This window comes from Melampsora larici-populina, assembly GCF_000204055.1.
Source record: "Melampsora larici-populina 98AG31 unplaced genomic scaffold MELLAscaffold_10, whole genome shotgun sequence".
Classification (NCBI taxonomy): Eukaryota; Fungi; Basidiomycota; class Pucciniomycetes; order Pucciniales; family Melampsoraceae; genus Melampsora; species Melampsora laricis-populina.
In genome coordinates this window covers 822,770-836,835 of record NW_006768774.1, presented here as the reverse complement: position 1 = coordinate 836,835, position 14,066 = coordinate 822,770, and the positions used below count along the sequence as shown (strand labels likewise).

At 40.0% G+C, this 14,066-nt stretch overlaps 2 protein-coding genes across 2 annotated transcripts in view; both read right to left on the bottom strand.

Moving 5' to 3' along the window:
- Positions 1-3,490: 3,490 nt before the first annotated feature.
- On the bottom strand, positions 3,491-4,227 carry MELLADRAFT_104630 (uncharacterized protein; the record flags this gene model as incomplete). Its single annotated transcript, XM_007407706.1, has 3 exons — positions 3,491-3,757; positions 4,041-4,137; positions 4,181-4,227. 3 exons carry the CDS (start codon positions 4,225-4,227, stop codon positions 3,491-3,493), a joined length of 411 nt encoding a protein of 136 aa, XP_007407768.1.
- A 9,332-nt stretch (positions 4,228-13,559) lies between these two features.
- MELLADRAFT_61549 (uncharacterized protein) overlaps positions 13,560-14,066 on the bottom strand; it is a gene marked incomplete at both ends in the record, with an annotated part of 1,509 nt that continues 1,002 nt past the window's right edge. The window contains 2 exons of the mRNA XM_007407705.1: positions 13,560-13,584; positions 13,605-14,063. Coding sequence (XP_007407767.1) covers positions 13,560-13,584; positions 13,605-14,063 — 484 coding nt within the window. The remainder of the gene's footprint in view (positions 13,585-13,604; positions 14,064-14,066) is intronic.

Here is a 14,066-nt window from a genome sequence, read left to right as displayed (position 1 = left end):
AAAGGTTGGAAAATGGTTTTTAGGTTAGTAAAAATAAAGTTATGGGTATTATGAGGTTAGAATATGAAAGAACAACATTATATGATACTATGAAAATTTTAATCTTCAAGGTTGATAAGTAGAAACAGAAGTTATTAGGAAAAAAGCACTTTTTCGAAGTTGGTAAACAAGAGGTACACGTGTAGTTTGGTTGTGTAATAGTGGTAGTGATGGAATTTAAGGTTGCCAAGAGGATTTTCCGGGATTTTTAAGGCTATAGATGATGATGTCATATTACATGAGCAAGAAAAAGATAGTAGTAGCTGTGAAAAGTGAAGAAAATGGGTGAAATTCGTGGAAAATGGAGGTTTTCAGCTAATTACATATGTCAAATGACGTCAGAATAGGTTGGTAGATGGCTCATTCAACGCAGAAGAGTGGATTACATAATGTACAAACTTTAAATCATTAGTAACGGAGGTGTGTGTAAAAAGTTATAAGGCAAATAAAGAATTGGTGTGAATCTCGAATTTACAGTCACAAGTCATATGTAACACTAAAAACCTTAACTTCACAACTCAATATCTTACTCATCACTCATCAGAAGTAGGTCATGTAGGTGTCAGAAATGATCAGTAACACGTGGGCTACAAGATGCACTTTAGTAATCAAAAATTGGAGCACATCTGAAAAAATTCGTAATCTCAAAAATTGGTTTTCAGCTAGTTTACAAGGAAAAAATCACCTGTATTCATCATAAGAAGTGCTGTACATCATATTATTGCGTCATTGATCACTTTTAGCTGTGAAAATTACATCATTTATTAGTAACAAAACCATTACATTGCGTCATCATAGGGTTTTTAGGGAATTTTGGGCGGATTTGATTGGTTTTGAGGCTGTTGACCATTGTAAAAGTTCTAGTACATTGTTATATATACTTTGAGAGGGTTTTGGGACTGTTGTTCCCCTTTTTTTTTCTTTATCATTTACGCCATTATTATTTTGTTTATCATCATAAACTTATTTTAATAGTACCTGTTCACTTAAATACGCCCTTTATTACAGTTATAAAGAGAAATTTACTTTAGTTTTATAGTCATAAAGACTTATTGGGAATAATATCAATCAGATATTGCTTATTTTTTTTCAGTTATCAATTGGGAATAACACTATAGCAGTGTTGATAGTAATACAAAGTGTGCTTTTGAAGTTAAAATTACGTGTGAAGTTATATTTCTCTGGTGCCTTATCAGTACTCAATACAACAGAGCCCTTTCTGATTGTGTTGTTTTAGAAGAGCAGTCCTTAGACAACTTCTACTAGTCATTTTATTAGTAGATTATCCTCTTCCAGCTCTGTATAACCCTTGTTGGGTTATAAGTTCTACAACGTTTGTACTCAACACCATCTTACATTATTGTAATGGAAATGAGATTCAATTTCAAGCAGTCTCAGCCGCAGGAATTGCATCATTACTCCTCTTGCACGGCCGCACTGCACACAGTGCTTTCAAAATCCCAATCCCGATAAATGAGGATTCAATCTGTCCAGTACTCCCTAATTCAATACTTGGGCGACTGTTACGAAATGTCAAATTCGTTGTTTGGGATGAGGTGGCCATGCAGCATCGACACCAAATCGAATGCGTCGACCGAACTCTCCGCGACTTGGCCAACACCGATCAAGCATTTGGGGGGAAAGTAGTGTTATTTGCAGGTAAATCATACTTATGAACGGCTGCAATTTGCTTTTGTGAAACTCCGTATGTGAAACTGATCCGTCCTTCGATTCTTTAGGTGATTTCCGTCAAACTCTACCTATAGTGCCAAGGGGAAATTTATTAGATCAAGCAAATGCAACACTGAAAGTGTCTTACCTATGGAACGCGATTCATAAATTCAAATTGACAATCAACATACGACTTGGTGGTCTCCAGACTCACCAGAACCCTATGAATGTAAATTTTGCAAAGTGGCTACTTGACCTTGGTTCTGGATCACTGCAAGAAGATTATGTAGCTGAGACACAATTAGTATATTGCAATGTATCGTTACCTCCTCCGCCAACACAATTTGACGCAGGGATAGTTAGAACAGAATATGATGTAGCTCATAACCTGATTAACTCACAAAGCTGGAATGCATTAACTAGCTTATACGCGTCTCGATGTTTGATAACACCTTTGAATGTGACGGTCAACGCGGTTAATAGTTTCGTAATGGGATCAATACCGGGTGCATACCGCAATTCAATCTCGACAGACACAATGGACGAAGAATTCTTTGATGGGGTATTGCCTGACGTGCTTAACACTTTCAATTTTCCTGGCTTTCCACATCACATCCTCAATCTAAAGGTAGGCGCCTCAGTAATGGTTTTAAGAAATTTGCAAATAGGCGAAGGCCTTTGCAACGGAACGCGACTCCTTATTACCGACTGGGCAGAACACGCGCTGCAATGTTGCATTCTAACTGGTGAATTAAAAGGCACATCAATCAGTTTACCAAAAATGAAACTGCACCATGAAGGTAATGAAGATTGCCCCATTCCGTTTCACAGGTATCAGTTTCCTATTGTACCAGCCTTTTGTATGACCATAAATAAAAGTCAAGGCCAAAGTTTAGAAAAAGTGACTGTCTTACTGCCAGACCCTGTATTTACACACGGGCAACTATATGTCACACTTCCACGATGCACAAATGCGGCAAATGTTCTGGTATGTATAACTTCCAACTCAGATTCGTTAGTTACCAATAACATAGTTTATCATCCAGTTCTAATGAATTGATTGTGAAAAAGTCATTTGTACAACCTACAGTCTTTATCTCAAATACAATAACTTGGGTTTTAAGTTACGGCTCTTGTATGCAGATGTTGTACAATTGAAGCCTTAAGATGGCAAATTCAACATTTGTGCCCACCTAAGATAGAGATGCCTAGCCGCGGCGCCCGCCGCTGATTCGCTAGTCCTTTCCTAACTCAACAAAACTACAAAACAACTGGTTTACAAAATTGAATTTGATGAAGACTTCATCACTTCACAATGATAATTCAATAGTATCTCATTGAAAAGAAGATGAAAATCATAATAGTTGTACAAGAGAAAGAACAGCAAATGGGAAATGAGTTTTGAATTGATGGAATTTGTTTCTAATGAAGAATTTGTGACATTAGGAGAAGATAAGGTAGAGATGAAAAACTCAGAAGTTGGAAGAATTGTTTCTAATGAGGATCAGAGGATTTGAGTTGGTTGTCCTAGCTCAAGATTTGATCCATATTTGCAATGATCAAGTGGCTTTGTTTAATTTGGATTGTTCTATCATTACTGGTAAGTTATTAAGCACCATTTTTTTTGATTCATTGATCTGACAATCTGTTTTGATGTGTTTACAGAACCTAACATGTTGATTGAGGAGTGTATATGAGTAGCTGAATGCTTCAAGGTCAAATGTAGTGATTGGGACAATAGGAAAGTCTTCTTGCTCTTACAGACATGATATAAAAAGCATCACCAAGAATGTCCTCTTGCAATCTCCATGTCAGCCTCAATGGTTCTCTGTTGTTCACGTCTTTTCCTCAAGATCTGACCTACTTCTTCCTCACCCTTTGCTTGGAACTCAGCAAGCTGAGCCACTTCTTCAGCTTTCTTTCCAGCAGTTTTCATTTGAGTGATGCCTTTGTTGCAAACAGGCTCTTTGGCTTTTCTTTCCTCTTCCTTTGCTTTGCTATGAGAATCTTTTGACACCTTCCAATCAATCTCCTCTGATGGGGAAAACTAAAGAATTTGTATATATATAGTTATTTGAAAGAAAACAAAGAAAGTTGACTTTGGTCATTGCATTATAGGGAAGGGAATCAAGGAGAAAGTAATTTTGATGGGAAAGGAGGCTCTGATTATGGAAGTGGAGAAAAAGATGAAGATGAAATGCATGAAGATGAATCTTGGAAAACCTTTGATGATTTGAATGAAGAATCATCATGATTGGAAGACCACCTGACCAACCACAAGCAGCATTAGATCAACCATTAACCTCTTTAACTGATAAACTAGGACTTACATCACTTTGTGAGACAAAAAACAGAGGAGAATTATCATTTGGAGAACTTGAAGAAAATTTGTCAGAATATGGAATCAAATTTAAACCAACATTAAGCCTATCAGAATCAGAATCAGAATGATATTAGAAAAGATATCAACTTTATGAAGAGGGTCAAGAGAGGATTCTTAATTATCAACTTAAACATGATTTAGTTGGAAACCTCAATACATCATCTCCTAGAAGAACTTAATTAACAAGTATGATTTCTTTACCTCTTTCACCTTTGTTATATTATGATCATACACATCTTGAACATATTTCATATTTTGATGTAATTGAATGTGATGATTGATGTGTGGTTGATGGAGGAGATGATGATGACACAAATTGCCATATTGAAATTTATCTCAAACATACAAAATGTGGTCATTCCACTTGGGCTTTGGATTTTAATCTCTAGGTCTCTTGATAGTTCTGATAATGATCAACCAAGAAGGAGAAAATACTGCAAGATGTTTCACATCCAGAGAATTGGTCTTGAAATTCTTGAGAGAATCATGATCAGAGGATTGATCTCTAAAGCAATGGTGTTTCCTCTGTGTATGTGATCAAATCTCAAAATTAGACCTTGCAAAAAGATTCAACATTTGAAACCACTGACATACCCAATCCAATCATATCATCCAGACCCCAAACTTAAATGAAGATGATTTGCTTTGATACATTGTGTGGATTTTCTGATGTCAGAGGTGTTGTCTTACAAATCTTCACATTAAAGAATGAGCTCCCAATCCTAAGTGGATCAAAGGCTTCAAATCAAATGAAGTCTCTATCTAATGGTATTTTGCATATGACAGAAGTGAACATGATCACGCTCAATAGTGTGCTGCTCTTGGGAATGTAAAACCCAAGATGTTGGTATTCTTTGTTTTACTGTGTAGCTTGGGAAGTATTGAAAAGAGTTAAAAGCCAAATTATGTTCAGAGATTGACATGGCGGCGCCCGCCGCCCAATTGGCTAGTGTATACAGAAAGGAAATGTGAAAAGAACTTGGAGTCCGGAGGTGTAGGACTTGCAGTGCACCATAACCATGATGCTGGTAAATCCAAATCATTTGGTTGAGATGTGTTCTAAGCTTTTGATGTTGACAAAAGTATTCTACACAAGTGAGAATGCTAAAGATCTTTCAAGTTCAAAAAGAACCATATATTTGGAGACAACCCAAAGTGAGTATCTACCAATGACACAAAATGATACTTGATGTACTCTGATATTGAAACTGTTAAGGGGTTAGGAGTTAGGCTTAGGGGGTTAGGCTTAGGGCAAGGATTTTTCACCCCGCTTCAAGGGTATGTGACATAAACTTTGCTCCAAATCACCATCATTTCTCCCAATCCTGAATTTCACCACACTTATACCACACATGCAGCACGGCTTCCATAATTTTCCCTGTCCCATTCCTTCCTTTTTGCTTGCTGTCAGTTTTTAAAATTTCACAGGCTTCCCTCATATTTCTCTGATCTATTTTTGGTACTCATAATGGATGAAGTGATCTCCAGTAGAGTACAAAATACATTCTGCTGGATTTACATTCAAACAACTGCTAACAAGGCTTTCCTGCTTGAGTCATCTTTGAACATGCATAGGCTTCAGCAGATTATGTGGATTGAGTTCAGTGGAGCCCATCTTGATATTATGACTGCGGCGCCCACCACTCAAATTGACTAGTGAGATTTAAAAGGAAAACGACAAATTTTTGATTTTTGACATGTGATACAAGGAGCATGAGAAGAAACACTTGTATGAGAGGAAAGTTGAATAGCACCGGTCGAAGCAAGACGCCTTATTGCATCATAGTGAAGGTGACCTAAACGACAATGCCATGTTTCAGACAAAGCAGAAAAAATATACACTGAAGATAGTAAGCAAACCTTGCACTGCCAAAGGCGTTCGTCATTGGTCTTCTCACATATAAAATATGAGTTTCCGGCCATTCCTACAATGGTGATACTAGTATCTGATCCGGAAAAAGATGCTCCATCCGCACAAAGCTGGCTTAACGATAAAAGGTTTACTGTCATTGTTGGGACATATAAAACATTTGGTACCATGATATCCATTGCAGAGTGGTCGATTTTGGAAAACCCTGGGATGATGATGGATCCAATATGATAAGCAAACTGAGGATCTCCTGAGATGCCCGTGATCTTGACTGGTGGAATCGATCTGAGTTGGATAAACATGTCCTTATTAAAGCATATGTTCCTAGTGGCTGCAGTGTCGGCTAAGATGGTGTCGAAGGCGGTTTTGCCAGAAGCAACATAGGCCTGAGCAGCAAAGCCTTTGTCCGGAAGCTCATCAACTAAGTCAAGAGCGTTGAACTGATTCGTAGTGGTGACAGCAAAAGTAGGTGCAGGAGGGGTCTTCTTAGCCTTATGAGCGGCTTCGATCAGCATGTATTGTTGAGCCATTTCCGCCTCGGTGAGAGCATTAGATGCGGAACTACTCGTGGAATTTGTAACACCCCCAGATGTCTTGCCACGCGTCTTCTGACCGTTCTGGATGTGACAATTTCGATTGGTGTGAGTAAGACCCCGATGGGTGGGCACGTTGCACAAATCATTGGGACCTGAACCTATTCGTCTATTTTGACTAGTGTTGATTGCCGAGTTAGATGCGTTCGACGGGATAGTAGAGGACTTGAAGGCCGATACAGATGACGCCGTCGTATTGGACAATGATTGCTTCGCAGTCTTGATGACCAATCGATCCATAACAGATTGGACAGTAAGAGATGAAATATCCGCAAAGAAAGGAGCGGTGATGTAATCAAAATCTTTACCGAGACCATTACAGAGAAAGATGGCCAATAGTTTGGACGATAAAGCAATTTCTTTATCTTCTGCACTGTACTGAGCCAAATGGTTGTGAAGATTTCGCACTTTGGTGATAAAATCTGAGAGTGATTGACCATGTTCTAAATGTATAGTCGCGATTTCACAAATCGTGGCTGCAGCGAGAACTCCTCCACTACTGCCGTGAGCCTTGGCGAGTTTCTCGTAAGCAAGCTTAGGCGTGTCGGTAAGCTGAATGATTGAGTCATTTGCTGCATCAAGAGAACCCACAATGATCTCCATGACTCTACCTTGCTGTCGACGATATAAAGCAAGCCCGTCAACGGTAGCAGGAGGAGAATCTTCAGTCAAGAATTTGAGGAGGCCACGAGTCTGTAAAGCGAAATGTAAACGCTTGTTCCAATGAGGAAAATTTCCATTGTTGAGTTCTGGAATCTTCACTCGATGATCTTCAGAGGAGGTTGTAGGGGCAGACATATTAGAATGAAGAAGCTGAGAAAGAGGAAAAACGTCTGTTGTATCGTCCAAAGGTCAATGATTTGCTGGCACAGTAGTAGAAGACGAGGTCGAAGAGATATCAGAGACAGACGGAGATGACGTCTGTGAAGGATTGCGTTCGGAAGCAGGCGATTTGTTGATAGACGGGTCAGAAGACATGTTTTTAGAAAAAATGAACCGGAAAGCACGATAACGCAATGATCTGTTTGCAGAAAAAGCTAATGACGTAATGCGTAAAGCAAGTGATTACTCGGGCAATAGGCTCATAACCTGTGAGTAATGCACGAATTTATAAGAAGTCAATATAAGCTTATAAATGATGTAGATACGAAAACAGATCATGTTCATTTCTTTCATACAAATTATAGATCTAAGAATGAAAGAGAATGAGACATATAAAAGAGAAAGAACAGAAACACATCTTACCTGTGAGTAATGCATGAATTTATAAGAAGTCAATATAAGCTTATAAATGATGTAGATACGAAAACAGATGATGTTTGTATCTAGGTGCAAAACCCCACAGGACTTTATAGAGAAACATATAATAGAAGAGAGAGTTAGAGAAAACAATCATGAGACACTTATGATTATATGAAATGTAGTTAAAGCATCATTACAAATATCATTTAGAGCAACAGAAATCAAATATGAAGAGCAGCATAATAACATTTCATAAGAACACATAATCAAATAACCAATAATAACCAATACTTATATCAGATTGACTGTGGTGGATTCAGACTTTTCTTTGTAATTTAAGTGAAGTTTTGCTGGATTATACACACTGGATCCCCAATGTACCTCCACATTCTAACTACATGTACCTTGGAGTTTACTTCCATTCTTCTGAAGACCACAATGGCAAATTGAATAAAACAAACCTCCTTTCTTTGTTATATTACAGATACCACACACGTTTCAAGGAAATTTGGAGAGCATTGTATCCATGACAAAGGGTTTGCTTTGGCTGGTGGACATTTCCTTGTGACTTTGTGGAGAGTAAAAGTGCTTAAAATGGTGTTGTCTAGGTGATTCTTGCCTTTTGGCTGGACTGAGACTGTGGCCAGTATGACTACATGGAATTGCTCTGTGGAAACAATACACATAACATTTTGGAATAAAAAACCGGTGGTTTTGGCTCCAAGGGCACAATGACCTTAGAAAAGAAAAATCCAAAAATTTGGCTTTTTGGCTCCAGGTTTCACAACAAACATATTTGCTAAAAATTGCATTTTGGCTCCAGCAAGACAATGGGGCTTTGGTGGTGCTATCAGGGGTCCTAAGGGTATCTTATTTTTGGCTACCGTCCCGGTTGTTGTAGGACCTGGCTCTTGTTTGGCTAGCTCACATTCTTCCTTGGAGTCTGGGACTTGCCGTAGGTTGATTACAGTATACTTGTGGATCTTTCTCTCAGTATAGAGTGCTTTTGGAAGGCCTTTCTTTACTTCTTGTATGAAGATCACCTCTTCTTGAGCTTTTGCGCTATTCAAGAGCAACCTATTGGCACGGTTTCAGGTGTGGGTGTGGCAAGAGAAGGGGCAATGGGGCAAAAGGTTTTAACAATTTTATTGGTGAGTTTTCCCAATTACAACTTTATGAACATTCTCTATCTGATAAAAGTTACATGGTCGTACCCAATACAGTTGATAGAATCAAGTTTACTTAATGTTGGGCCATCATGGACAACATGGAATTTCTGCCCGGATAACCAGTTTTGTTCAACCGTGTGTTGTGAGAGAAAAAGAGGGGGTGGTAGAATGAAGCAAAGGACAAATCAGGTATTTCATGTCTTCAGCTTCTGTCTTTACCAAGCAGTCCATACAAAGCTTACCTAGTGCTTTGGTTTTTCTGAACGTTGCTGGCTCCCTTTTTGACCTCCTTTCTGAGCTTGGCTTGCCTGTTGGCTGGCGTGCTGCTGACCTTGGTTCACCCACTAGCCTGGTTGCCTTGCGGCATACTGACTTGGTGGGATTTACCAAATCTGCCTTTGCCCGTGCTGGTATGACCACCTTTGTGGGCACTACTGCTGCCACTCTGGTTTGTGGTGCCAGCTTGGTTTCTTTGGCGGTACTTGTTGCTGTGCTGACATCTAGAAGGTTTCTAGTGATTGGAATTGTCCCTGGGGTGGCTTGACTCCATCTGTTCACCTGTGAGGAAATTAAACTCATGCTTTGGGCCTCCCGGCGCCTAAGGGTTTCCTTCAAAGTGTAAATCCCCCGCCAAGTCAGCCTCCCATATTGCTTCTTCTTCTACCTCTGGTTGGACTCCTTTTGGTAAGACAATCTTCTCTTTCCTCTTCCTTTTCTTCTTGTCTTTATTAGATGCATATTTATCTCTAAAAGTTATGGTTCTAATAGCTAGATGGTATCTAAGAGCCACCATTCAGGAGTTTTATTTTGTCATGATCTTGCTAATGACATCTTTGTGTTCTCCTATGTACTTAGCATATTCCTTCATCTTGAAAATCTCTGCCGCATACCATGTTTCAAGATTGCACGCCTGGATGAACTCGCTGTATGTCATTTGACGTTCAAGTTCCACCTCCAAGACTCCTGGGATACCGAGTTGTTTTGATCTCGGTCTTTGTTCTCGGTTTATGTAGTTCTTGTTGAACACCAAGAGGGGTACGTAGTACCTGAGCTTTTTGAATCCCTTCGCCCAACACCGTGGTAGATCTCTTAGTGTTCAGGATGACAACTTATCTGCCTTTTTGCTCTTCTTTTTGTCCTTTTCATCATCAGAACTTTAGCTTGAGGATGAAGACAGCAAGGAGGAGGATGAGGACAACAAAGATTGTGATGAATTACTAGCTTCATTTTCTTCTTCCCTGAAAACTCTGAAGAAGAGCTTGAGCTCGAGGATTCCAACAAGGAGGATGAATTGCTGTCAGAGTCAGTCCAAGCTAGACGGGGAGGGTGATTTCTTCTTTTTCTGCTTCTTCCTCTTTGATTTTCCTTTCCCTCTTTCTTTCTTCTCCTTCCCTTTTGTCTTCTTTTTTGACTTTTCCTTTTTACTCTCCTTTCCCTTCTTTCCTTTTTTTGAAGTGCCTGAAGTTGATGTCCCGAATTTCTCATTGTAATCCTTCTGTAGTTTGACTACCTTGCTGAACTTCTCCTTATGGATTGCTTTCACGATTTGGTCCATCAGTAGTTCCTTCTCCAAGATTGCTTTTAGCTTTTGACGGGATGTCTTCTCGAGAACTGATTAGGAGTATCACTAGGAGATTGGGGGTAAATTCATCATATTATTAGTTTCTTATCTTGTGGAAAACTCATCTGTTTCTTGTACATAGGATACGTGCTTTTCCCCTGTGAAAATGAGAAGGTTCTTTCCCTTCTGCCTGAAATGCTCAATGGGCCTTTGGCTCACCTCTGGCTACTAGACTCCTGGGATATCATCCAGAGGAAAATGAGACGTATTGGCCGGACTCTATCCGTATCTCACTGCCAGACGCACACACGCGTGCGTCGTGTCATTTCGCGTCTGATGTCTATATCCATCCACACAGAGTCCAACATCCAGACGTGTCCTGGCCTCAGACGTGTCTATGAGGCTAGCCAGACCTGTCTGGCCTCCGAACCCAGTGGTCTTCCCTACAAACACTCGCTCTGTCCAGACACATGACACATCATACGCCGTCCATCCCAACTCCCACCCACCTATTGATAGACCTAACTCCCTATCAGGACGTGTTGGTCTATCAATAGAGCAAGCCACACCAACCAATTAATACCAAGCCAGATCAATCCAATCAAACGGATCAACCTCACCACACCTCCATCTCTATCTGCACCACCCTACCAACATTTGAATGAACGCTATTGTAGGTCATCTCAACTCGTTTTTTTTATGTATCCCCGATAAATGCCTCAATATGTTATCTCTTCCTATCTTTCATGAGCAAATAGAAACAGACAAATTCGCGATTTAAAATTGCTATTTACATTACACGTATTAAACCGTCTCCTCAAGACCTTTCCACGTTGAATAGGACAAACTATTGAAAGAGAGACAGAGAGACCCATGAGATGAACCACGGATGTGATACATCAGTCCAGCAGCCTTTTGCATACGGTCTGATTCTTTGCCAAGTATCACGGTACATACAAGCAGTTGCAACCTGTTGCAACAACACAACTAATATTAAACTCGATAGTGAGCTCGATATGGATAGTTGAATTCAAAATGTACTGTATATAAGCGAGTCGTGTGAAAATTTTGTATAACTCATTTTCGATCTCACAGAGACATTAGTACAACCGAAGGTCCGACACCTTTTTTACTTAGCTTACCACTGGAAGAATATCATCTGTACACATAATAAAATCAAATTATACTTTGAATCAGTTGCTACCAACACTGTTCTTGAAGTTGCGAGTGTCAAGTGACGAGATGAAGTCAAGATTTCAATTGTGTTGTAATTATTGATGTTGACAATTTGAGATAACAAATGGTGTGACAATGAAAAAGTAAGTCATAACAAGAAAGGAATATGAAACGCAGGATATTTTGTAAGAAAAAAGCACCAAAAAAAGATAACCTCAAGTGTTATTTTATCCATGTAAGGTAAATGAATGTATGGTATCACCATAAAAATGATAAATGGATGAAAAAGTAAGCGAGTGATAAAAAAAAATCTGGAACACAAGATCACAATTTTGTATAAAAAACAATAAACCCAATAAATGATCCATTTACTTATCTATCGAAGCTAAATATCTGTATGGTATCACTAAAAATCATCATCATCAGGTAGGTCGTCGTCCTCCAGACCCATACCAAGGTTGGTGTTGTCTTCATCCACACCCATACCGATATACATATCATCAACTCTATGATCACAATTGTCGTCTAAGCCAGAGATACCTCCCCATGGCTCTTCGTCGTCTTCAATATCTTGCGTATTTGAGCCACCATCATTCAAATCATTAATATTGTTGCTGCCGTTTGCCACGGCTGAGTCATTTACTAGTTTGAATAAACCTGCTTTCACGTCGTTCAGCCACAGTGATCTCTTGCTGCTTGGCATCTTGTCAACACCCAAGGCAAGATCTTCAGGCTTCAGGCTTCTTCCATCGAGTTGGACGATATTGACCGGAAAACCTCTAGCTTTAAGACATTCTCCCGGGTTTGGTTTGCGCGGGAAACCTTTTCCTGGAGGATATCCAAGTGCTTCCTCTAGAGAGCGACCTCAGTAATGAAACCGAAACAACTAGATTAATGACAAGGGATAAATGACTCACTTAGATCTGCCCGAAGGGCTTTGGTGAGGTCGGTTTTTATGACATCTGCTGGCTGTTGGCGCTTTTCTTTTTCAGTCGACGACTTTGATGATCCTATAGCATCGGCGACAGCTTCTTCCACTGCTTTGCCCTGAGCACGTGCTGCAAAGATAACCGGAAAATTGCTTTTGGCACGAACATATTCAGCCATCTCCGGGTGTGAGGTGTATTCAATACACCATCCATGGGAACCTTTGCCTTCCTCAGTTTGAGGATGGGTTCCAGATGCAAGAAAATAGTATGCGAAGTCCATGCGTGTGGATTCGCTTTCAATCTATCAGTGCCAAATGAACAATCAGTTGTTTACAAGAGAAATATGATGAAGAAATATAGTGATTCAAATAATGAACATATGATAAAACAACATACCTGAGAATGTATTTGCTGCACACGCTTTTTTGAAAGGCGATTGTGGTCTGCCAATGATTGACCGCCAGGAATACCTGACAATGCCTTGGCATAAGCTTTGGCAACCTTTTGACCACACACCGTTTCGTCATAGACCTCTTGCAGCTCGATGCGTTCTTCGGGTGATAGATTGAGTTGCTTTTGTTCCTTTTTCGAGGGTAAGCCAGATAACATATAAAATACCGAAGGATGCAAAACGAGACGCTCGGCGTCAGGTCGAGCAGTCCATGCCCTACCCATTCGTCGGTTGCGCTCGCCAAGACTTTCTGGTTCGCTGTTTCGAGGCACTGTAGTAATAATAAACATAATAAACATACCCACCATAGACATTTTAAGTAAGTATGTTCATGTAGCTTTCTGGGGAAGGAGTCGACTCACTATATTCCTTATTGGCCATCTTTGAATAGCTCATCCAAAGGCGATAGCCATCCTGACCTTGACCTCGGGATGAACCTAGATCGCCTCTGAAGCGGATTAAGATTGGATCAATCTTAAGAATGTTGTGAAATAGTATGACTATGAATGAAAGAACATACATCGCTTTGTCCAATGTAAACAAGGTGACATTTCCCATCATCGCGAGCATCTCTTTGTGATGATGATACAGCTGTTTGAGCGCTTTAGCCTCCTCTTGGATATTTTGTGGCACAGCTGAGCTAGTCTGCTTGACTGCTGAAATCCTGGTCATCGACCACTCATTACACACCGCCTGATAATTCAAGAGTGTTGGAAGGTCGGTAGCACGTGAGCTTGATGAACTTTGAGGAAGAGGTGCATTCCTGTTGATAGATGAACTGATATCTTGAGAATCAACACCTTGAAGTTGAGCTTGAGATTCGTTTTGAGGCACTTGGCGAGAATGTTTAGAGGCCGGTGGTGCTTGATCAGTGTTCCTTTGGGAAAGTTGGCGTTTAGAAGGTCTCGAGTCTTCTTCTAGAGACAGATCTGAATCAGACATAGCACCCGGGTTGAATAAGTTGCCAAGCTCTTCGTCGCTA